The 25,363-nt window shown below is 44.2% G+C and overlaps 1 protein-coding gene across 2 annotated transcripts; it reads right to left on the bottom strand.

Annotated features, from left to right (window-relative positions):
- Nucleotides 1-15,231: 15,231 nt before the first annotated feature.
- Nucleotides 15,232-24,960, bottom strand: LOC106655872. Of its 2 annotated transcripts, none has more exons than XM_014376456.2 (8): nucleotides 23,568-24,960; nucleotides 23,006-23,170; nucleotides 22,413-22,921; nucleotides 19,361-22,323; nucleotides 19,114-19,291; nucleotides 18,831-19,022; nucleotides 16,975-18,754; nucleotides 15,232-16,855 (listed from the first exon to the last, which is right to left on the bottom strand). In XM_014376456.2, exons 3-8 carry the CDS (start codon nucleotides 22,824-22,826, stop codon nucleotides 16,563-16,565), a joined length of 5,820 nt encoding a protein of 1,939 aa, XP_014231942.1. In that variant the 5' UTR covers nucleotides 22,827-22,921; nucleotides 23,006-23,170; nucleotides 23,568-24,960; the 3' UTR covers nucleotides 15,232-16,562. The 2 variants fall into 2 exon arrangements, with proteins under 2 accessions (XP_014231942.1, XP_014231943.1); XM_014376457.2 differs by having other exon boundaries at nucleotides 22,413-22,918.
- Nucleotides 24,961-25,363: the final 403 nt, after the last annotated feature.

The raw sequence follows: 25,363 nt of genomic DNA, 5'->3' as shown, positions 1-25,363 counted from the left end.
CCAAAATATTTAATAATCTACATATGAAATTTCATTGGATAAAACTGGTATACACAATAACAGAACTTTAATTGATGTAAGTTAACAATTGAATTGACAATGAAAAATAAAATAATGTACGACTATTTAATTATTATTTACACCAAAGATCCATATAAATGAATTTCTTAACATCATATAGAAATCTACTAAATTTTAATTAAGGCTAAAAACAAATTTTCTTTCAAGTTTATAAAACCTTTTAACCATTTAATTTCCAATTTATTTGCTCTAGAGATTCAAACACTTCCATTTACAAAAGTTGATAGTTTTCTTGCAAAATTTAGATAACTAAGAGATTTGGGTCTCTCTAACTAGATTTGGGTAAAGTTCAGTGATTCGAAGGACAATGAACTAAGTTCAGCTGTGAACATGAATGTTGAAGAAATGTGCACATGCAGTACTTCTCCAGAAAATAAAAGAACAATAAGGGTGAATAAAATTTACTTAACAAAATCAAAAGTAAGGGCGACTGGAATATTGGACCTCTAATTTCCCATATGCAAAACATACTACTCTGTGCTTGTAAGTTTTTTGGCTTGGAATCATTAATTACTCATATGTATTTTCATCTTGTTTATCGTTTGAATAACATAAGTTATGTTGAAAATTATTTCAAACATCAAGTCTTGAATAATCATTTACATTTTAGAAATCAGATACGTTAATGTTTCAATTACGGTAAATAGAATTATCAAAATAACCAGTTTTTTTTCAATTGAATATACTTTATTAGAAGTCTCCTATACATGTGACATGATTTCTCAAAATAAAGGCAAAATTATTTTCACATAGTTCAAAATTGAGAACCCATTGAAGATGTGAGATTTCTCCATCATTTTTTAATAATAAAACTGAAATAAAATTGAAACATGAAAAAAATCCAAGCTAATTGATAAATTCAATCGTTTTCAAATGTATTATTTTAAATCATATGGAAAATATACAACATTGAAAAATAACAATCTACATTAAAAATACTATGTTTATCGCTATCATGAGCTAATTCCTCCTGAGGCCATCAAACACACATGCCACAAAGCGTAATTTTGTTCGTTAGCTGTTTTTACAAAGATTTGCTTTTATAGAACTTTAGTTAGCGACTAAATTTGTTGTTACATTCTTGTTACAACATATTTTTTACTGTAATCGTTACTTAGGCCCGCAGCCGTCCAGCAAATATTAAACATATCTTTGTTCATCAGTCGGTCGATGATCGGTTCGCAGCACTCGACCGGCAGCCGATAATGTATCAGTTCATAGAAACCATCCAGTGCCGAGCCCCAGACGAGCGATTATTGAACTCTACGTTTTTCCCAAAACGCCGAAAACAGGCCATCCGGTAACTGGTTAACTATCGTCGGATCGAACTGCAGCTTTTTTCCCCTCTTCAAATCCGAGTGCAGCGTGGACGAATCTTGTCTTGAACATCGTGGAATTTTGAAGCGAGTCTTGCAGTTTTAATCGGGTTATATTTTTTCGCGCACTGATACACTGATACAATTTCGATTGGAATTAAAAATATTTATTCTATAATTGGCGAGGAACACTCGCAGCCCAGATGTTTTTTCGTTCACGCCGTGCAACTGCTACTGACTGTGCCAAATGTACGCTTCGAATATAAAGAATTAGAGAAAGTGAACATATGCGTGGGTGTATGCGCAGTCGTCTGCGTCTGGTTCCTTTTCGGTAATTCAATGGGTAACTTTCAGAAGTACCCAATGAAAACTTTAATATACAAACCTCAGCTTTCGATCGAGATTATTAAAAAGAAATATTAAAAATTTAATTCTCGAGACATTCGAGTTTTCAATTTTATGTATGGTGATGCCATGAAAAAAACTTTGGAAATTTGAGTGAGAGACCATCGTGATATTGCCCAGTAAACACGTTCAAATCCACGATAATTTCAAAATTTTAGGTAATAATCGACAGTTTACGAATTGAGATTTCCGGTTCTTTTCAGGAGCACTGAGCTAAACACACTAGTATACGAGTGGTGAGGTTGGTAAGGCTGCTCATCATTATATTTACCTTACTTCCTATCTAGCCAAAGCGAAATGAATATTGAATACTGAGATATTTGAGTTTATATATTTTTAAACAGGCCATTATTCTTCTTTCTGCGCTTGCTTTTTCAGTTAGCAACCCTATCATTTTTAATCTCTGCAGCTCATATTCAACATCAATCGATTCTTAATATAGCTTTTGATCTTCAAGTCTTTGTTCAATTATTGGCAATGACTTCTACTCAGAAAATACAGATACATGACGGTCTATAATACAAAAAGCTATGCATACATTATGAACAAAAGAAATGCACTTGCTTTTAGAAGACTGAATTCTTGCTGCAAGATCAGGATGATTCCTGGTGTTTATTTCCGAACGTTACACCTCAACTATCAATTCCAGTCGGCTGTTGAATGACAAATTTGACATCTGCTGGTGTTAACTCGATCAGGCAAAGGTCCCAGAAGCATGACTGCATCTATGTGCCCCATAGATTAATATTGCAGCAAGAATTCGGTCTTTTAACAGCAAGAAACACTCGATTCTTGCCGCAAGAATAAGATGATTCTTGGCATTCGATTTTTATTTTTATCAGTAAAGATGCGAAAAAACACTCTGGGTTGATCGTTGCATGAATATTGAATAAGTGCGGAAACCAAGCGGACGCTAAATGAATAGAGAGCAGTGAATAGCAGTAAAAAAAATCTGAAAACACCACAATATCAATGTACAAAATTCTAATGATAATTCAACCTCCGAGCCTCAGGTAATACAAAATCATTTCAACACAATTTTTATTGAAATTTAGAAACACATCTATCCAAGTAGCTATAGATGTTCATATTTATAATTGTCAATTATCATTTCTTCTCGCACTTGCCGCTCGCGTAATCTTTACAACCTTCGTGAACTGTATTTTGATGTTTAGTCAATCTCGATTTTTCTCCAAATTTTTTATCGCAATGGTCACATTCGTAATCTCTGCGACCATCGTGTATTGTCCTTTGATGGGAAAGCAAATTCGATTTGTGTCCAAATTTCTTCTCACATTTGTCGCATGTGTAATCTCTGCGACCTTCATGAACTGTCTTTTGATGAATGAGCAAATCTGATTTATACCCAAATTTTTTCTCACATTTGTCACATGCATAATCTTTCCGACCATCATGAACTGTTTTTTGGTGTCTATTAAACTGTCCTTTTTCTCCAAATTTTTTATCGCAATATTCACATTCGTAATCTCTGCGACCATCGTGTATTATCCTTTGATGGGAAAGCAAATTCGATTTGTGTCCAAATTTTTGTTCGCACTTGTCGCATGCATAATCTCTCCGACCTTCATGAACTGTTTTTTGGTGTCTATTAAACTGTCCTTTTTCTCCAAATTTTTTATCGCAATGGTCACATGCGTAATCTTTCCGACCTTCGTGGACTGTTTTTATGTGCAACAGCAAATTACATTTATGTGCAAATTTCTTCTCGCACTTGTCGCATTCGAAATCTTTCCGACCTTCGTGTAATGTTTTTTGATGTAAAAGCAAACTCGATTTCCATCGAAACACTTTCTTGCACGTGTCGCATGTGTAATCTCTGCGACCTTCGTGTAATGTTTTTTGGTGGACAAGCAACATCCGTTTGTATCTGAATTTCTTCTCGCAATTGTCGCATGGGTGGTCTTTTCGACCTTCGTGTAATTTTTTTTGGTGTGAAAGCAAATTCGATTTCCATCGAAACACTTTCTTGCACGTGTCGCATGTGTAATCTCTGCGACCTTCGTGGACTGTCTTTTGATGAGTGAGCAAATAGCATTTATATCCAAATTTCTTCTCGCATTTGTCGCATGCGAAGTCATTGCGACCTTTGATTTCGCAATGCATTGTCTTTATGTGCACGAGCAAACTATGTTTATTATCAAATCTTTTCGCGCACATTTCACATAAGTAATTTTTGAATACTTCGTGGAATATTTTTTTGTGCTTGAGTAAAGTTAATTTACTTTCAAATTTCCTCTCGCACTTGTTACACGTGAAATCTTTGTTGCAATTTTTGTGTACTAATTTCTTGTGCGTAGATTTTTTCACGAGTTTCTTGTCGCACTTGTCGCAAGCGTAATTTTTATGATTATTGTAAGTTGTGTCTCGGAGGGTTTTCATACTCGATTCTTGTGTAAATGTCTCCTGACAAATATCACAAACATATTTTTTATCGTCTAAGACATCAATTTCGTGTTGACTTAAATTACTTTTCGAGACAACTTTCTCTGATTTCTTTTCACTGTTATCCATTTTCGAGCTTAAATTGAACTATGGATTCTTCTATTTAGTGCCACGGAAACTAAACAAGTAAAATTTATCTTTTGTTGTTATGACTTGTTATATCGAGAAAGACAATTTTCGAACTGATTTGCTTTCACTATAAACATGATCAATGTATTCGAGGGGCGACGTTAAAGCCATTAATTTTTTTACACTTTTTTACTTTTTATTACAGTTTGCAACATTATTATGTACTTTATTTTAAAAAAATTTCCACTGGAAAATGTACTAAATTCCAATAATCATACATTGGCTGTAAAATTTTGAACCTTATTGATCTGTCTGTATATCATTTGAATTTTTTGTGCTTGAATCATAATGTTTGCCGAAAGTAGTAAATTTTTCATAGAGAAATTTACAAATACTTGTTAAAAGATAATTGTATAGCTCTGACTTTTATTGTTTCGACTTTTGTTAATTATTACTGTGTATATTGTCGATTCAATTCGTATATATCTTCGAGATAGATAAAATAACAGCTGATATGAAGAAAGACTAAATTAATTTGGCACATTTTTTATTTCAATTTTATTAAAACTTTTACTTGAACATTTATATAAGTTTCCTATATATAATTACAATTGTCAAAAAAGTGGTGTTTTTCATTTTTTCGCTATTTTCTGAGGATTTATTCCAATCATTTGACGGCAATGAGTTCGGGAAATTTGAATGAGGTACAAATTATTCACAAAGACTGGATTATCATTTGACGTGAAATTGAATGCGATTGCACATCGATTTTCGGTTACGAGAAAAAATCGTATTTGACATACGTAATCTTAACAAACTTCAAGAAATTTTCGATAGGTCGTTTTTGTGAATTTTCTTGACTGTCTTTCGGCGTTTTACCAAATCTAAATGATCTTTGTGGACTGTAAAAAATCTGATTGACTTCCAAATTTTCTCTCGCACTTGTCGCAATCTTAGCCACTTTTGTGTACGATTTTTTGGTGCCTTCTTAAATTGCTTTTATCCTCAAATTTCCTCTCACACTTGTCGCATTCGTAATCTTTGCGACCTTCATGAACGGCCTGTTGGTGTCTGAGCAAATGATGTTTATGCACAAATTTTTTCTCACACTTGTCGCATGCATAATCTTTGCGACCATCGTGTACTGCCTTCTGGTGGATAAGCAAAGTCGATTTTCTTCCAAATTTTTTTTCGCACTTGTCGCATGCGAAATCTTTGCGACCCTCGTGTACTGTCTTTTGGTGTACATAAAAATCTGATATTTGTCCAAATTTCTTCTCACAATTGTCGCACGCGTAATCTTTGCAACCCTCATGTACTATTCTTTGGTGCCTTAACAAATCTGAGTTAATTCCGAATTTTTTTTCGCATTTTTCGCATGCATAATCTTTGCGACCTTCGTGTACTGTCTTTTGGTGTAATAGCAAACTGTACTTATGTCCAAATTTTTTTTCGCACCTGTCACATTCGTAATCTTTGTGACCATCGTGCACTAATTTATGTCTATTCAACTGTCCTTTATCCCCAAATTTCTTTTCGCACTTGTCGCATGAGAAATTTCTCATACCTTCGTGTACTAACCTTTTGTGAGTGAGCAAATGCGATTTTTTTCCAAATTTCTTTTCGCAATTATCGCATGTATAATCTCTGCGACCTTCGTGTACTGTCTTTTGGTGTAATAGCAAACTCGATTTTTGTGTAAATTTTTTGTCGCACTTGTCACATGCGTAATCTCTGTGACCTTCATGCACGGTTTTTTGGTGCTTGACCAAAACTGATTTGTATCCAAATTTCTTCTCGCATTTGATGCATACGTAATCTCTTCGACTTTCATGAACTGTGTTTTGGTGCCTTGTCAAATTCAATTTTTGTCCAACTGTCTGCTTGCACTTCTCACACGCATAATCTTTTTGACCTTCGTGGACTGTTGTTATGTGCATGACTAAATGCGATTTATTTCCAAATTTCTTTCCACAATTGTTACATAAATAATCTTTGAAGACTTTAAAATTTTTCCGTTCTTCGTGTTCTGTCTTTTGAGGAGAGCATAAATGCGATTTTTTACTAAAATTCTCCCCACACTTGTGATATGTAAAATCTTCGCGACTATCATGTACTGTCCTTATGTGTAAGAGCAAACTATATTTATTCCCGAATCTCTTCGCGCACTTTTCACATAAGTAATCTTTGAAAACTTCATGGAATATTTTTTTATGCTTCAGAAAAGTTGATTTATTTTCAAATTTTCTCTCACACTTGTTACATGTGAAATCTTTGCTACAATTTTTGTGTATCAATTTTTGATGCGTAAATAAACTTGATTTTTTCACAAATTTTTTCTCGCACTTGTCACATGCAAAATCTTTGCGGTCTTTGTGTTCTGATATTTGATGTCTACTCAAATGACTTCGGAACTCAAATTTCTTCTCGCACTTGTCGCAAGCGAAATTTTTTTGTTCATTGTGAATTATGTTTCGGTGTGATATCAAGCTCGATTCTAGGGCAAATGCCTCCTGACAAATATCACAATCATATTTCTTGTCGTCCGAAACAATAATATCAGTTTTAGTTGAATTATTTTTTAAGACAATTTTTTCGGATTTCTTCTCAATTTCATCCATTTTGAGGCAAAATTAAACGATGGATTCTTCTATTTAGCACTACGGAAATTAAACAAGTAAAATTTATCTTTTGGTTTTATGGATTGTTTCATTGGGAAAGACAACATTCAAACTAATTTGTTTTGACTATAAATATGATCAGTGTATTCGAGGGACGACATCAAAACTACTTTACTAACTATACTGTTTACAATTAAGTCATTGGTTCATTCGTTTATAAATTCTCCTTCAAAATTTGAACTAATTTCCAATTCTACCTTGGCAATGATTTCTACGAGAAATTCCATTGACCACAATTCAATATACTTAAAATAAATTCATTGTTATATCGAATTAATAAATCCTAACACAATACATAATAAATAATAAAATATTATAATATTCATTACAAAATTTGCTGACCCCACCATGGAGTGGTTTGGGTGATCCTATTTTCGCCACCCTCACAAATATTTGGTCAAATCAATTCGTTTATTTCTTATAGCATACGGCAATGGCCAACACAGAAGAAGTGACAGTTTATATGACACATTTTTTATTGTAATTTTATTAAAATTTCTACTTGAACATTTATATAAGTTTCTATATATAGTTACAATTGTCAAGAAAAAAAGCGGCGTTTTTCATTATTTCGATATTTTCTAAGGATTTGTTCCAAGCATATGGCGGCAATGAGTTCGAGAAATTTTTATGAGGTACAAATTATTCACAAAGACTCGATTTTCATCCGACGTGAAAGTGGACTCAAAAATAAATTCGTATTTTTAACGTAAGAAATCTTAACAAACTTGAAGAATTTTCTGACAGGTAGTTTCTGTGAATTATATAGACTGTTTTTCTGTATTCTACAAAATCGAAATTATCTTTGTGAACTGTCAAAAATCTGATTTACTTCCAAATTTCCTCTCGCACTTGTCGCCATCTTAGCCAATTTTGTGTACCGTTTTTTGGTGTCTTCTCAAATTGCCTTTATCCCCAAATTTCCTCTCACACTTGACGCATGCGAAATCTTTGCGACCTTCGTGAACGACCTGTTGGTGTCTGAGCAATTGATGTTTAAGCCCAAATTTTTTCTCACACTTGTCGCATGCAAAATCTTTGCGAAATTCGTGGACTGTCCTTTGGTGCTTTAACAAATCCGATTTTCGTCCAAATTTTTTGTGGCAATTGTCGCATGCGAAATCTCTGCGATCTTCATGGACTGCCTTTTGGTGAGTGAACAAATACGATCTTTTTACAAATGTCTTCCCACAGTTTTCGCATACAAAATCTTTGATACCTTCGTGTACGGTCTTTTGGTGGAGAAGCAAATGAGGTTTTTTTCCAAATTTATTCTCGCATTTGTTGCATGCATAATCTTTCCGACCTTCGTGGACTGTTTTTATGTGCAACAGCAAATTACTTTTATGTGCAAATTTCTTCTCACACTTGTCGCATGCGTAGTCCTTGCGACCTTCGTGTACTGTCCATTGATGCCGTAACAAACATGACTTTTGTCCAAATTTCTTCTCGCAATTATCGCATGCGTAATCTTTGCGATATTCGTGTACAATCTTTTGGTGGGAGAGCAAAAGCCAATTATATCCAAATTTCTTCTCGCAATTGTCACACGCGAAATCTTTACGACCTTCATGAACTGTTCTTTGGTGTTTCAACAAATGCGCTTTTTGTCCAAATTTTTTGTCGCATTTTTCACATGCATAATCTTTTCGACCTTCATGGACTGTTGTTATGTGCATGACTAAATGCGATTTATTTCCACATTTCTTTCCACAATCGTTGCATAAGTAATCTTTGAAGACTTTGAAATCCTTCCGACTTTCTTGTACTGTGTTTTGGTGAAACAGCAAATGCGATTTTTTTCTAAACTTCTCCTTACCGTTGTCCCTTGCAAAATCATTGTAACCCTCGTGAGCTGTCTTCGCATGTATGAGCAAACTTCGTTTATTTACAAATCTCTTGGCGCACCTTTCACACAAGTAATTTTTAAAAACTTCGTGGAATATTTTTTCGTGTTTGAGTAAAGTTGATTTATTTTCAAATTTTCTCTCGCACTTGTTGCATGAGAAATCTTCGCGACTATCATGTACTGTCATTATGTGTAAGAGCAAACTATGTTTATTTACGAATCTCTTCGCGCACTTTTCACATAAGTAATCTTTGAAAACTTCATGGAATATTTTTTTATGCTTCAGAAAAGTTGATTTGTTTTCAAATTTCCTCTCGCACTTGTTGCATGAGAAATCTTCGCGATTTTTGTGTACTAATTTTTGGTGCGCAATCAAACTCGATTTTTTCACAAATTTCTTCTCGCACTGCTCACATGCATAATTTTTTTGTTCACTGTGAATTGTGTCTCGGTGTATTATCAAGCTCGATTCTAGGGTAAATGCCTCCCGGCCAATATTAGTTGAATTATTTTTCAAGACAACTTTTTCTAATTTCTTTTCACTTTTATCCATTTTGGGGCCTGAATTAAACGATAGGTCGTTCTATTTAGTGCCGAGTCAATTGAATGAGCGATATGTAACTTTTGGTATTATTGATTGTTTCATCGGGAAAGACAACATTCAAACTAATTTGTTTTCAACGTGATCTGTTTTTGAAGTTTAATCGTTCATTATCCCCGTTATATTCTCGATTTATCTATTTACACATTATCCATTTTGGAACCAGTTTAGAATGCTAATTTGGCAACGATATCTTCGAGAAATGTTTTTAACCTTTTAAAACCAAGCACCTCAAAATATTCTTCTGTAATATCCAGTTAAAATAAAATATTCTACTAAAAAATATTATAATTTATAAAAAATGTAATATTTATTCCAAAATTTGCTGACCCTACCATGGCGTACAGTTGGGACGATCCATAATTCGCCACTATTCACCCGTATATTCCAAAGATGAAATATATTTGTTACGTTTCTTACATTTTGAACCTAAATAAATTTGGAAGATCATTGCATGTATATCATCAAAATAAGTATACACTTACTGTAAAACTTTGACTATTTTTGTTGTGCTTAAATCATAGTGTTTGTCTGTAAAGAGTGCTTGTGTTCTAAAGTCGTAAATTTTTTTCATGGGAAAACTTACAAATGTTCGTTGGAAGATAATTGTAGAGCTCAGTTGTTTGAAATTTATTGTTTTCATTTTCTACATCATTTTTAATCAATCACAGTAAATATTGTAAATATGTGGTAAATTCATTCGTTTATTTCTTGTAGCATACGGCAATAGCCAACATATGTGTAATGATAGTTGATGTGACGATAGGCTCAATTATTATGGCACATTGTTTATTGTAATTTTATTAAAATTGTACTTGAACATCTAATAAGTTTCTATATATAGTTACAATTGTTAATAAAAGAAACGGCGTTTTTTATTATTTCGATATTTTCTGAGTATCTATTCCAAGCATACACGGCAATGAGTTAGGGAAATTTGAATAAGATACAAATTTTTCACAGAGACTGGATTATCATTTGACGTGGAATTTAATGCAATAGCCCGTAGATTTTCGGTAATGAAAAAAAATCGTATTCAACTTACGTCATCTTAACAAAGTTCAAGAATTTTCCAATAGGTAGTTTTTGTGAATTTTGTAGACTGTTTTCCGTTGTTCTACAAAATTTAAATTATTAATTATATAAATTATTATCTTAGCGACTTTTATGTACGTTTTTTTGGTGTCTTCTTAAATTGCCTTTATCCCCAAATTTCTTCTCACATTTGTCGCATGGATAATCTTTTCGACCTTCGTGTATAGTCCTTTGGTGCTTTAACAAATCATATGCTTTTCCAAATTTCTTTTTGCAACTGTGGCATAAGTAATTTCTCATACCATCGTGCACTACCCTTTGGTGGGAGAGCAAATTCGATTTTTGCGTAAATTTTCGTTCACACTTGTCACATGCGAAATCTTTGCTACTTTCATGGACGATTATTCGGTTTTGATTCAAATCTTTGCGACCCTCGTGGACTGAATTTTGGTGCTTTAACAAATCTGATTTACTTCCAAATTTCTTCTTGCAGTTATAGCATTGAAAATCTTTACGACCCTCGTGGACTATCCTTTGGTGCTTTAATAAATCTGAATTACTTCCAAATTTCTTCTTGCAGTTATCGCATTGAAAATCCTTGCGACCTTCGTGTATGGTTTTTTGGTGTTTGAGCAAACTCGGTTTTTGTGTAAATTTCTTTTCGCACTTGTCGCATCCGTAATCTTTGCGACCTTCGTGCACTGTTCTTTGGTGGACAAGCAAATGCGGTTTTTGTCCAAATTTCTTCTCGCATTTGTCGCATCCATAATCTTTGCAGCCTTCATGAACTACTTTTTGGTGTTTGATCAAATGCTCTTTTCGTCCAAATTTCTTCTCGCACCAGTCACATGCGAAATTTTTGCGACCTTCATGAACGGTTTGTCGATGCATAAACAAATTCGATTTTAGTCCAAATTTCTTCTCACAATTATCGCATGCGTAATCTTTACGACTTTCGTGGACTGTTCTTTGGTGGAGAAGCAAATGCGGTTTTTGTCCAAATTTCTTGTCACATTTGTCGCATTCGTAATCTTTATGACCTTCATGCACTGTTTTTTGGTGCACAAGTAAGTTCGATTGCCGTCGAAACACTTTCTTGCACGTGTCGCATGAGTAATCTTTGTAGACATTCAAAGCAAAATCATTCTGATGTTTGTGTATTGTCTTTTGGTGATTTAACAAAACTGATTTTATTCCAAATTTTTTCCTGCATTTATTATATTGGTAGTCTTTGTGACCATCGTGTATTGTCTTCACATGCGTAATTAAACTCCGTTTATTTTCAAATCTCTTGGCGCATATTTCACATAAGTAATTTTTTAAAACTTCGTGAAATATCTTATTGTGCTTTAGTAAAGTTGATTTATTCTCAAATTTCCTTTCGCACTTGTTGCACGTGAAATCACGATCTTTGTGTACCAATTTTTGGTGTGTGAATAAACTTGATTTTTGTACAAAATTTTTCTCACACTCGTTGCACGCAAAATCTTTATTGCCTTTGTGTTCTGATATTTGGTGTCTACTCAAATGACTTCGGAACTCAAATTTTTCTTCGCACTTGTTGCATGCATAATTTTTTTGTTCACTGTGAATCGTGTCTCGGTGTGTTATCAAGCTCGATTCTAGGGTAAATGCCTTCCGACCAATATCACAAACGTATTGTTTGTCGTCAAAAACGACAATGTCGAGTTTACTTAAATTATTTTCCGAGACATCTCCTTCGGACTTTTTCTCGCTTTTATCCATTTTGTGGCCTAAATTGAACTATGAATGTTTCTATTTAGTACCACGACTTGAACTAGTAAAATTTATCTTTTGGTGTTATGACTTGTTTCATCGAGAAAGACGATTTCGGAACTAATTTGTTTTTATTATAAATATCATCAGTTGTCGAAATTCAATTGTTCATAATCCTGTTATTTAGAATTAAATCACAGATTTATCTATTTACACATTGTCCATATTTGAACCAATTTAAAATTTTAATTCGGCAACGATTTTGTCCAGGAATGTTTTTGACTTTCTAACAGAGTCCACTGGAAAGTATTATAATTTATAAAAAAAATTTAATAATGTTTGCCTGTACGGAGTGCCACGGGGAAACTTACAAATGCTCGTTAAAAGATAATTGTTTGCTGTTTTATTTTCTACAGCATTTGTAAACAACCTCTGTAAATATTTCGATTCAATTCGTGTATTTCCCGTGTCATACGGCAATTTTCTCGCCCGACTAGACTCGGTACAACAAAAACAAACACGCGTCACATTACAATCGGTACTCGATCTCAGCGAACAGTAGTGGCGATCATCTCTCGGACGAAAGCGATCGCGTTGGTAGTATCGCGTGTTATAACGAAACACCATGGCCGCCGCGTCGATCGATTTACGCGAGGAGCAGCCCTCGGAAAACCCCGAGATAATTCACGAGCCGATCGTCGAGGTTTCGGTCGTACCGTCGTTGGGCGACCAGCTGATCGAGGATAATTTGGACGGCGAGGCGATGTCGAAAATTTACTCCACGCTGCTGAACTGGACGAGCCTGGCGATTCCCGATCTGCTGGACTTCTGGCGCAGGGAGGACATCGATTTCATTCTCACGAGCGTCGCCGAGGACATGAGCGCGAATAAGAAGTTCAGGCCCGACGGAGCCGCGATAATCCGCTTCTTGGCCGCGAGCGGCTACAGGGACGAGCCGCCCCTGGACGAGGCCACAGGGCGGCCGATCGAGCGTCGCCGCACGGCGCTGCATCGGGTGGACGAGGCTCGCTACAGCTACGACAGCCACACGGACACCGATCGGCAACTGTTCCGCGATCTGTTTCTGATCTACGACAGATTCGACGTGAACTACGTCGACCCGATGCGGGGCTGGAGTCATTTCCGCGCTGCCTGTGAGTTCGGCCTCGACGACTGCGTCGAGAAATTCCTCGTGCTGGGCCGGGTGGATCCCGATCTCGGCCTCGATCCGGACACGAGATGGACGCATCTGCAGACGGCCATGTACCACGGCCACTGGCGCACGGTCGAGCTGCTGCTGCTGCACGGCGCCGAGCCGAATCTGTTCAACGAGGGTGGCTACGCGCTGCTGCACCACGTCGCCATGACGTTGGACGACGAGCCCAAGAAGGTGGAGCTATTGTTCGAGACGTGCCGCAGGTACGGGCTAGAGGTCGAGGTCGATGCCCTGGACCAAGAGCGGGGCGAGACAGCGTTCCACCACGCCGTGGAAAACGGCAACCTGAAGATCGCCGAGGCGCTGCTCCGGCACGGTGCCGACCCGAGTCTGGCCCGCGGTCTGGACGGCCGGACTCCTCTGCACATCGTCTGCGAGACGCTGGATCACGAGCGGCTGCTGTGGTTCTTGAAGATCTGCCCTGGTCAGATGGTCCTGGGACAAGTGCGCGCCTGGGACAAGCCGCCGAGCAACACGCCGCTGCACTTGGCGGCCGAGCGGGCCGACGCCGAGTCGGTCGAGCTGCTGCTGGAGCTGGGCGCCGATCCGAACGCCGCGAGCGAGACGCGAGGCGAGACTCCTCTGCACAGGCTCGTAATCGGCTGCCGAGTCGATACGACGGCGGCGGACCCGTCGAAGTGGAAGGCGACGGTGCTGACGCTGCTGCGATACGGAGCCGATCCGAATCAGGCCGACGGGGCAGGCAGGCTACCTCTGCACCGCATGTGCGAGGCAGCGCTGGGCTGCGACGCGTTGCGGGCGTTCCTCGAGGCCTGCGACGAGACTGCGATCGAGCTGGCGATCGACGCCCGGGACAACGCGGGCCGGACGCCGCTGCACTCGGCCGCGAGCTTGGCCGCGGACGAGAGGACGATCGAGCTGCTGCTGAGACGAGGCGCCGACGCCGAGGCGCGCGACGGCGCGGACTCGACCCCGCTTCACTTGCTCTGCGGGAGGACGGCGGAGGGATACCACTGGGACGACGATCGTATGCTGGATAAGTTCTTCAGGGTCACCGAGGAGCTGAGCGACGACGAGCCGCTACAGATCGACGCCCGGGACGGATCGGGTCGGACGGCCCTCCAGCTCGCGGTGGCCACACTCAAGCCGAACTGCGTGCGCACGCTGCTGAGCCGCGGTGCCGATCTCGCGAGCTTTATCTTTCCCACCGAGGCTTACTTCGCCAAGACGTTCGAGCCGCCGTCGTACGATGAGGAGTACGGTCATCGTTTCGTGGTTGAGAGAATCGTGACCACCCTGAGACTGACCTCGAGCGCTCTGGCCTGCGTCGAGCAGCTCGAAAGCAGCGGCTACCAGCTGGACCACCTTGACGACCTCCTGACGATCGTGGAATTCTTCCGCGAGCAGGGACTGTTCCGCGTATGGATGCGCGGTCTCGCGGACGATTGGCCCGAGGCAGTTGCGCGCGACCCCGAGTTGGCGCGAAAGGCCGCCAAGTGCATGCTGACCCCGTGCCTGTCGCTCGGCGATCTGACCGGCCTGGGATTGGAGGCCGCGGCGAGACTCGTCACGCACGCGCAGTTCTGCAAGTTCGATCTCGCGGCGCAGGACGGGGCGCGACCAGCGATATTTCTCGCGCACCTGCTCGCGCGGATGTCGGCGGGATTCTTCCGGCGATTACGGCCCTTGCTCGGCGATCCGGATCTGCGATGGCTGCGACGCGTGGTGGAGAGCAGCGATTTTTATCGGGCTGCTCGCGAGGAGGCGGCAGGATAAAGGATGATAGTCGAGCGATTGAATGTTTGTAACTCGTGTTCTTTTGTTTTTTTTTTTCTTTTATTACTTATAACACTTGCACAGATATTCCATTGATCATTGAGAAAGTAAATATTTGAAAACGTACAATATTTACCCGCAAATGACTAGACATAAATATTGCATATAAATCCTTACAGAGTATGTAAAATGTACATATGAAATTTTTTTTTGTAAATAATGAATAAAGTATATGTCATTTCGTTTCGTAACACGTATATCTCGGAGATTTCTTTACGCGTGCGTGCCGTGGACACGCAAGCATCATGAAATGTATCATTCAATTTTTTTGTTTTTTATGAGCTAATGGCAAATATTTTTCCCTAAATAATCGTATATCGCTCTTAAATTAATCGTAAAAAAAATCATGGTTTCATCATCATTCAACAATTCAACGCTCGCGGGTGTTCAGGAGCGCTCAACACATTTTCTTCTTTTTTTTTTTTTTTCGCAGGGCATAAACGTCGAAAAATTATCTAATGCTCCCGAATCCCGCGAGCTTTCTTCTCGCCCTTACACATTAATGATACAATGTACTTATAAAGCTATTACGTTTCGAACCTAAATCAATTTACAAGAACATTGCACGTGCACTTAATTCAAATAAACATTAATAATTGGTAATAGATATAGATTTTTCGTACAATATTATTTTTTTTTTTCAGATTAAAATTTTTCATTAACGTAAATATTTTTGGAATTTTTTCGCTTTCAAAACAGCCACAGATTGCATGCATACCAGCAATAATTATATTTAATATCATACTAAATTTTCACGCACGCTTCGCGCGTCGTACGAGAGCTCGAGTACTATATAGATGCTTCGATCACCTAGAAATCGTAATCCAGGAAGTCTCTTATACGTTTAATCGATTACTCAACCGATTAAACATTCCAATGATATCGATATAATCGATCTAAAGGAAGTTTACCTTGTAATACGCTTATACTTTATAAGGTAATATACTATAATCGATTACCAAATTACCAGTACGAATATCACTCCCCAGTCAGAAATGCTCCCCCTTTCTCATTACAATTACAAAATCGCGAATACGCGTATGTATAATCAGATTCCATACTAAATTCCTTGCGTCAAAATGCAATTGTACGTATCGTATATAGTAATCATCACATGCGTCACGAGAAAAAAAAGATAGAGAGAGCTTCCTCATAGGCATTTGTTTATCGTTAAATCTATCGGCTAAACGTTAATTATGTCGCGGGGACTTGTGTGTGTGTGTTTATATATATTATATAAACGATGTGGTGCGTTGGGGTCGGAATGCAAATTGGGATGGGAACAGGAAACTTCGAGCTTCGAAGGATCGGCTTAGAGATCGATCGCGACCTTGTCCATGTCGGATTTGTTGAGAATCGTCGGCTCGTCTTTGAGAAAGGTGCCGGATCTGGAACTTTGGCTGAGGAACTTGGGTGCACCGATGCCGCCGCCAGTAGCAGCTGCTGCTCCGGTGGTGTTGTCTGCGGGGCAGACGCTCGTCGTCGTCTTGCGGGATGCAGATTTCGGCTGCATCGCCGGTGATCTCACCTCCGTCTTGGGTTTCTGGCGCGTCGTCGGCGCGGTACTGGATCTGCTGATGATCGGCTGCTGTTGTCGAGTTTTACCTACAATTAAAAGTGGCGATGGTGCTAATTAAGAAAAATCACACGAACGAAATTAACACTCGCGCGTTAACCGATGATAATCTTTTACGATCGATAACTAATGTGCGAAATCTACTTACCGATAACCGATCTCTTGGTCAGGGGGCTGGATTCGTCGCGTTTATCCGACCTGACGCTCTGCTGTCGAACGGTCGTCGTCGTCGTCGTGGTCGTCCTCGTCGTCGTCACGACCTCGGGCGCTTTGGCCGCGTCGAGCAGGCTCTTGCGCAGATTCAGCGAGCCCTGATACGAGCTCGCCACGGCGGCGGCTCGATTGCGACTGGCCGCGGTGGGCGCCTCGAGCGAGCGCGCCGGTCGCTGCTTGCTCGACGCAGACGCAGTGACGCTCCGACGCGAGTTTGGCGGCGACGAGGTCGCTGCTAATCTCGCCTTCGCCTGCACCTTGCCCAGTATCGGCGAGTTCTTGCTGGTCAGCCGGCTGGCCGTGGAGGTGGCGCTCGTCAGGCTGTCCTGCGACGTCGACACTTCGGCGGCGGCGGCGGTTGCGGCCCGGCCGAGATTCGCGCGCGCCTTCGGCACCGGCTTCCTTACTCCTCCTCCCTCGTGCTGAAGGTGGTTGCTGCTGCTGCTGCTGTTCTTCGACCTGGCGAGCATGGGCGACTCGGGCCGAGTGATGCCGCAGCTCTTGCTGGTCGCCGCCGTATGATGATCCTTTCTCGCGTTGCCCTGGCCTCGGCCCGCGGCGGCGCCACCGCTCGACTCGCTCGTCAGATTGTCCGAGGAGCGAGCCTTGCCCTCGACGCGCACCGGCACCTTCGACTGGGACGACGACGACAGCCTCATGGATTTTCTCTCGGCGGCTCGCTTCATCGCCGGACTGGAGGTGCGCGACGAGTCCGACGACGATATGATGATCTTCTGACGCTGCTTCGGCGCTATTCCGAATTGCTGCTGCTGTTGGTCGCGCTTCGACGTGGTCAGCAGTTGCTCTTTGGCTGCGGAGGGAGTCGGTCGCACGCGCGGCTCCAGGTATCTCGACTTGATCTCCGGCTTGTTCGGCCAGGAGCGCGGCCTCGAGCTCGCCGCCGACTCGCTCATGATCTTCTCGCTCTGCGTCGTCGCCTTGCGCTGCATCGGATCGGTCTTCGGGGTCTTGTGATGATTGTGATTGTGATTATTGTTGCTGTTGTTGTTGTTGTTGTTGTTCATGACCTTTTTCGTCTGCAGTAGGGCGGCCTGCTTGTGGGTGCGATCGTTGTAATCGGAAATGGCCATCTTTACCTTGCGAAAGTCAACGCCCGCCTGTACGGGCGGCGAGCGACACTTGAGCAGCTTGAACTCCTTGGGCTCCTTCATGAAGTCCGAGTGCCTGGACGATCGCTTGGCGGACGACATGGACCTCGTGCTGCTTGTAGAGTCCGTATTGGGCAGTATTACCAGGCAGGCCTTCTCCTGTATGTACCTGCGCAGCTCGAGATCCATCTTCAGCCAGGCGTTGGTCCTCGCGGCTCTCGCGGCGTCGCGTATCAGACACTTCTCGATCTGCACGCGTATCTTGGTCATGAAGTCCTCGAAGATCGGGCTCCAGTTGAAGCGGTTCTCGATCTTGAACATCTTGTGGGTCTTGGAGTAGGCCTTGCAGGCCTGCTCGGGCGCCAGTCGCTCGGCGGCCGCGAGCAGATGCTTCTCCAGCCGGCCGATGTTCCACGTGAACTCGTGGTCGAGATTCAGAAAGCTGTCGGTGCTGAGGATCGAGGGGAAATTGTCCGTGAGGAATTTCATGGACGTATCCAGCAGATTCGAGGCCAGCAGGAACACAGTCTCGGCCCAGCGTACGTTCGGTAGTATGGTGAGCAGTTGATCACAGTCCATAATCGTTTGCAAAACGTTTTCTATACTCTGTAAGCGATACACGTTGACGATTAGAAATCTTTTTTCGATAGCGAAGAAAATTTGTATCAGGAAAAAAGTTTACCATGTGCACGATATGTTGATGATAACATTTGTTCATAAGTTCCTTGGGGAATGTAGCGAATTCTTTGCTCGACCAAACACGGACGAAGTGTTTGGTGATCCACCTGAGCGACTTTCGGTAAACTTCGTCCAAACCGTAAGCGGCGGCGATCGGCAAGCACTCCAAAACTCCGACCGTGCAGCCGTTGCATGGCTACGAGAAAATAATACACGTTTTTCATTTTAAAACTGTTCAAAATCGGACAAGCAATGAGGCCGCCGAGAAAAGACAATGAAAAATTTACCCTGTGAAAGTTGTGACAATATTGCACTTTTAAAGTGTAGCCGATGCACTCCTTGAGACCTTCCAGACAGAGCAGATCGGCCAACGTGGCCAACTCGACGATGCTCAATGTCTCGGGGATGCAAATTTCACCGCAATAAATGTGACACAGCGCGAAGTGCACCACGTCGTAGGTGTACCTGAATCCGAAGAAGACAAGATAAATAACTCCAAAAAAAAGAAAAGACACGATTCGATTCGCAACCTACCCTTGCAGGGAAATGATGTTGCCGGCGTTCTCGACCCAGCCGCCGCTGAGCATGGCGGCGAAGTACTGACACCTCGAGCTGAGTATGCACTTGTGGGCCTTGATGTGGCGACCGCCCACGTCTATCGTCACGTCGGTGTCGACCTCGCCGACGAACATCTTGAGGAGGTCCTCGCCGAGCCTGTTGTACAGGGGCTGCTCGCCGGTCGTGCTGATGGACGACGAGTCGGTGCCGCCGCCCGTGCTCTCCTGCACGGACTGGCCCGTACTGCTCTGCAGACTGGAGTTGGACTCGGACACGAGGGTGTCGGTGTCGGCCTCGAGATTCGGCACCGTGACGTCGGGCGTATTGTTGTTGTTGAACTCGCCGCCCTGCTCCGCGTGATGATTACGATGATGATGATGATGATTATTATACGGCAGGCTCGAGTCGCTCGTGCCCGGATCCACCAGGTCGGGTATGCTCGAGTCGTTGGACGTGGTGAAGCAGCTGCTGCCGGCCTCGGCCTTTTGTTGAATCGGCTGCTGCTGCTGCTGAGATTCCGCCGTGTCGGCCAGCAGATCCAGCGTCATGAGATTGCTGTTGCCGGCCGAGTAGCTGCGATCGCCGCGACGATGATTATGACGACGATGATGCCGACAGTCGGCCTCGCTCGCCGCCCCGTTACTGATGAGATCGAAGGTACTGCTGTCGCACTTCTTCTGCAGCTCGGGCTCGAGGTCCTTGACGGCCTTGCGCCTACGGCGCTCGTGCAGCTCGCGCGGCAGCTGCTCCACGTAGGAGTTGGGCGGTGTGTCGCGACGGCTGGTGGCCTCGTCCTCCTCGCAGGAGCCCTGCTCGCGGGCCGCCACCTGCTGCAGCTGCTTGTGGCTCATCAGGGCTTTGCGCAGATCGCCGCCCCGCTCCACCGACAGGCTCTGGGCTCGCTTGTGCTGCCTCAGCGTCGTCGTCGTCGTCGTCGGTGGCGCTGCTTTGTTCGTATTCTGTTGTGGCTGTGGCTGTGGCTGCTGCTGTTGAGTAGCGCTGCCGTTGAGTGCCTGCAGCTGGCTCTCGTCCTCGGGGCCGCTCTTGTCCGAATTCCAGCTGTGGCGCTTGAAGGCTTGTTGGGTGCGCGAGCTCGACATGGTGCGTCTGCGCACCACCGGCGAGTCCGACTCGATGAACATGAAGACGCCGCCGCGCGGCTTCGGTTTCGGAGCCTCGGCTGCCGCCTCCTCCTCCTCCCGCGTCGCTTGCTTCAGCTGCTCGGATATCAGCGAGGACGAGTTGGACTTGGCCACGCCGCGCAGCCGAGGCTTCGTCTGGGGCTTCGTCGTCGTCGTCTCCGTCGTTCTCGAGTCGTTGTTGATGTCGATGAACATGGAGAACATGTTACGCCGGCCGCTGTCCGGCCCCGAGCTGCTGGGCTGACTGCTGGCGCCGCTCTCGGTCGTCGTGCCCAGCTCGGTGGCCGTCTTCGAATCCGACGTCGTCGAGCCCAGGTCGACGTAGAACTCGCAGCAGGAGCTGCCGGCGTCGCTCGGTTTGCGGCGCTGCTGATGCTGCTGCTGCTCGGCCGAGCTAGCCGAACTCAGATTGTCGAAGTTCACGAAGTAGCCGAGGCTGCTGCTGCCGCTCGTCGTGCCCGATTCGGTGCGACCCGTCGTCCCGGACCTGAAGGAATTGAAACTGTTGGGCTGCTGTGGTTGATGCAATTGATACGGCGGCGGTGGCGGGCCTTGCGATTGATTTTTGTTGCCGCGCGCGCTCGTCGTCGCCTGGCTGGTGCAATCGCTCATGTCGACGACCCAGGCGGCCGTCGCCGCGGATCGACGAGCCTGCGTGGCGGCTGACCCGCCGCCGCGCGGTGGTGGACTCTTCTGCGGCAGGTCGACGGCGCCGCCCGACACGATCGGCGCCGACTCGCTCTTGCGGCCGCCGCTCGACTGCAGTCGCTGCTTGATCTGCTGCTTGAAGTCCTCGCACGAGACGCCACCCGACACTATGGGCGAGTCGTTGATGATCCTCGACGAGGTGTTCGATTTTTTCTCCAGCTTCTCGACCACCGTGACCGGCAGACTGCTGAACGGGCCCTCCGTACTGTCCGTGTAGGCGTGCGTAGCAGTCGGCAGCTGCTTGTCGCTCTGACAGCGCAGCATCGCCGGCGGCTGCGAGGACGACGACGAATCTATTACTTTCAATGGTGCTGCTACATCGTCAACGACGACCGGGAACGGCACGACCGCCACATCGAGATGATGCTGCGAGTACTGCGTGATCGAGCTCTTGAACACGAGCTCGCCCTGCAGTCGCTCGTAGTCGCTTCCCTGCAGCCTCGAGCTCAGGCTCGACAGTCGCCTCTCGCCGGACAATTCCGAGTCGAGCTCGAAGGTGTTGTCCCGCCTGATGGGGATCGTCGGAGCGGCGGCGGCTACTGCTACCGGAGCCGTGTCGTTGCTCTTGATGCCGAGGCTCGACAGCTCGTTGGCCAGTTTCTGTATCGTTCCTGCGGGCATCTTGGTGTTGTCCGGACAAGGCGATATCTGGCCGCTCTCGCCGCTGTCCGCCTCCTTGATCTCGATCGCCAGTGACTCCTTGTTCAAAGTCGTCGTAGTCGTAGTCGTCGTAGTCGTAGTCGTTATCGTTTTGTGTTTCTGGACCGAAGCGTCCTCGTTTAAAATTATCGGCGTTATCGTTGCTTTCGATGACGACGATCCATCCTCGTTCGTGATGGTCGATGGTCGTTGCTGTGCCGCTGCCGTCTGCTGCTGCTCGCTGGTCGAATCGTTCGTTCGAGCGCTGCTGCTGTTGTACCAGGGCAGACTGCCGTAGGGCGACGACGACGAGGTCGTCTCGTTGGCTGGCGGCTGAAGGTCGTCCACGTCGTCGTGAAGACTCGACGCGTCGATGAAGTAATAATTTCTACTGCACGTCGAGGACGACGACGAGTGCTGCTGCTGCTGCTGCTGCTTCGTTTCGTAAGGCTGTTATTTTCGAAATGTATATTATAATTTTATCATTGCTCAAGCACAGTTGCTTTATATAGATTTAAAAATAATGAAAAGAGCCTCACCTCGACAGTTATGTTGGGCTTGTCGTTGGTTTTACTCGGCGCGACGTTCTCCTTGAAGTACGAGCCGTCGCCGTTGCTGAGGCCGTTGCTGCCCGCGCCGGGCCTCGTCTTGTTGACGATCGTCTCTCGGGCCGACTCGCCCAGCGTCTTCGAAGGTATGTACAGATTCGCGTCGATGTCCTCGTCGTCGTCGTCGTCGCTGCCACTATTGCTACTGCTCTCGTCGTCGCTCATCTCTCCGGCGTCGACGACGGCCGCCGCCGCCGCTGACGTACAGGTGGTGGTGGTCTTTTCGACGAGCCGTGCGTCGTTGTCGATGGACTTTTTCAGATCGACGCTCGACGACGTCGACGAGCCGCCCTCGGAGGGACCGAAGGCGGCCGACGTCTCGGCCTCGATCTCCAAGTCCGCCATGACTGGGTTTTTCTTTTTTTTTACTCTCTTTGATGACCCTCAATGAACGATGAAAAATATATCCATTGCGTTCGCGCCGATTCACCATGGGACTGCTAGACAGCAAAAAAACAACAACAACTAAATTCAACCACGCGCGACGGGTGAAAATAGTCAAGCATTAGAACGTATACACGTACCTATAGTTTTCGCTGAAAAACGCATCGTCGCGACGGTAACTTCTTCTTTTTTTTCACTCATAAAACATTACTCTCTTGCCTTTCTTTCCTTTCCTTTCATCGAGTCGCTCGTGAATAAGAGAATCACTACCGCCGCTCGCATCGATTTCAGCGCGCAGCACAGGCCTGAAACCCAAAAAGCACATCGTTATTATATTATACACCGTTCCCAAGTACACGCAAGTGTGCGTATATACCTACGCAAGAGAGGAAGTTAAAATTCAATTCGCGCGAAACGGTATAGTAACCCATGCAATGACACTTCAGAAACGAACAAAAAGCCAAAAAAAGTCAAAATAAAAAAGAAACAAGCAAAGCTCCACTCGCTCGCTCTCTGGCATCTGTCAATTGGAGAAGGAAGCGGACCGGAAAAAGAACATACGCTCGGTTTATATTATAAATTTTGAGCCGTGTTCGGCTCGGCACACTCATTTAATCCCACATATATATATAATACAATCACGTACAGACACTCGCTAAATATATAGATGTATACACGAGATTACAATATCGACCGACTAACCTGCCGAGAGTCGAAGATCCCTTTGCGTTTTTATTGTTCCTCGTCGTGTGTGCATAAAATACGAGGATTCATTCGCCTTTAGCGTATGTACAGAGAGAATCGTCGAGCTGCATTACGGCAGGGGCAGCATGGAGAGCATCCTCCTTTCCATATATATATATAACAATAACAAATGTGTGTGCGTGTGCCTGTGACTGTGCAGCAGGCAAGGTGCAGAGGAGCTGACACACTGCAGGCCGTTGCGTCGCGTTGATTATTAACCAAGCGGGGCTTGTCAGCTCCGCGGCTCGGCGTAGACGATGATTTTCATTGATGATGAGCTACGATCGATGCACAATTAATTTAATATATAGTCGTCGTCGTCGCGTGGAAAAGCATGCACTCGATGCGCTTCTTCCTCTCTCTTTCGCCCTTGCGTGGACACTACACTTGACAGTGTCTATATATCTATCTCTCTCTCTCTCTCTGGATCTTGCAGACTGCCAGTGCCTAGCAGCAGTATAGCAGCGAGACGCAGGAATTTTAATTGATAAACACACAAGAGAGACTTGGCACTTCTCGTCCACTTGATCTTCTTCTTCGTTCTCCTCCGATTTTTTCTTTTTTTCTTTTTAATGTATACACTCGTACGATGCGTACGACGATGTATCACGCATGTGTACGGGTCGTCGCGTCGACTTATTCATCAATAAGTCTCAATAAGGAGAGAATGTGTTGCAACGTCAAATTCGCACGCGCGCACCACTGCTGCACTTCGAGCACACTGACTCAGACAGAGAAAGACACGATATACAACTGAGCTGCTCCTCCGGCCAGCAGAGCACGAGCAGTCGTCGTCGACGTCGAATGTACAACACAAGCGATATGCAGCAGCAGCACAAAAGTTATTGTAATGATAATACGCCGCGTGTGAAAGCACAACACATCAAAGAAGAGAGAGAGAGATACGAAGGCGCGATACGACGGCGATGATAATTTCCGAACGCAGCACTGCTGGCCACGGCTGTTTGTCTATTAAGATGTATTCGAGTATTTGTACGAGAGAGTGAGAGAGAAGAGGTGTTGGCTGTTCTCGCTGCTGTATAACGAGGCAGCAGCACGCAGACAGACGGAGTACGGACAACAGTCGGTCGAATTCGCGAAGAACACACACAAGAGCCAGATAGGAGAGAAAGAAAGAGAGAATTTCACGCTTCGGAGTCACATACTGACAGCTCTCCCTGTGCGTGCTCGGTGCTGCGCTGCTGCTGCTGCTGCTGTGTATACACAATACGCTTTCTCTTATTGCGGCCGATTATATATATAGATACGCGTAGATTCCCCTGTGTGTATATGTAAGTATATGCGTGCACACACACATATAGACTTTCTTCAGCCGCAAACTTGCAGCAAGGCGCGCGCCGACTTGTGTGCCTGTGTGCGCGTTATCATCATTGTGTATATACAACACATACGCAGCCAGGGGTAACGTCAATCGACTGGATGCTCTCTCCGCCACGTGCTGCCCTCTACGTATTTTTTATCCGTTCGCGAACTCGTCCTCTCCGCGAGATATATGATTATAAAAGCTCCCTATACTATACGCATGCACCTGCAGCGGCATGCAAATTGTCCTCTCGCGCCATCTGTATACGGTGTCGGGGATGATTCCACTCGCCGCTCGCCTATATAGCAATAAATAATATATCGCTTTTTGCGTGCGGCTGCTCCGGGCGTTGTAATTGTTTTTCTTTTTCTTTTCCATAGAAGTGAAAGTCCGATAACTACGTTTTCATGGCATCGTACACACATTAGCA

This window comes from Trichogramma pretiosum, unplaced genomic scaffold, assembly GCF_000599845.2.
Source record: "Trichogramma pretiosum strain Unisexual culture from Peru unplaced genomic scaffold, Tpre_2.0 scaffold187, whole genome shotgun sequence".
Classification (NCBI taxonomy): domain Eukaryota; kingdom Metazoa; phylum Arthropoda; class Insecta; order Hymenoptera; family Trichogrammatidae; genus Trichogramma; species Trichogramma pretiosum.
Note: the sequence above shows the minus strand (reverse complement) of the source record. Positions and strands in the feature narration are given on the sequence as shown.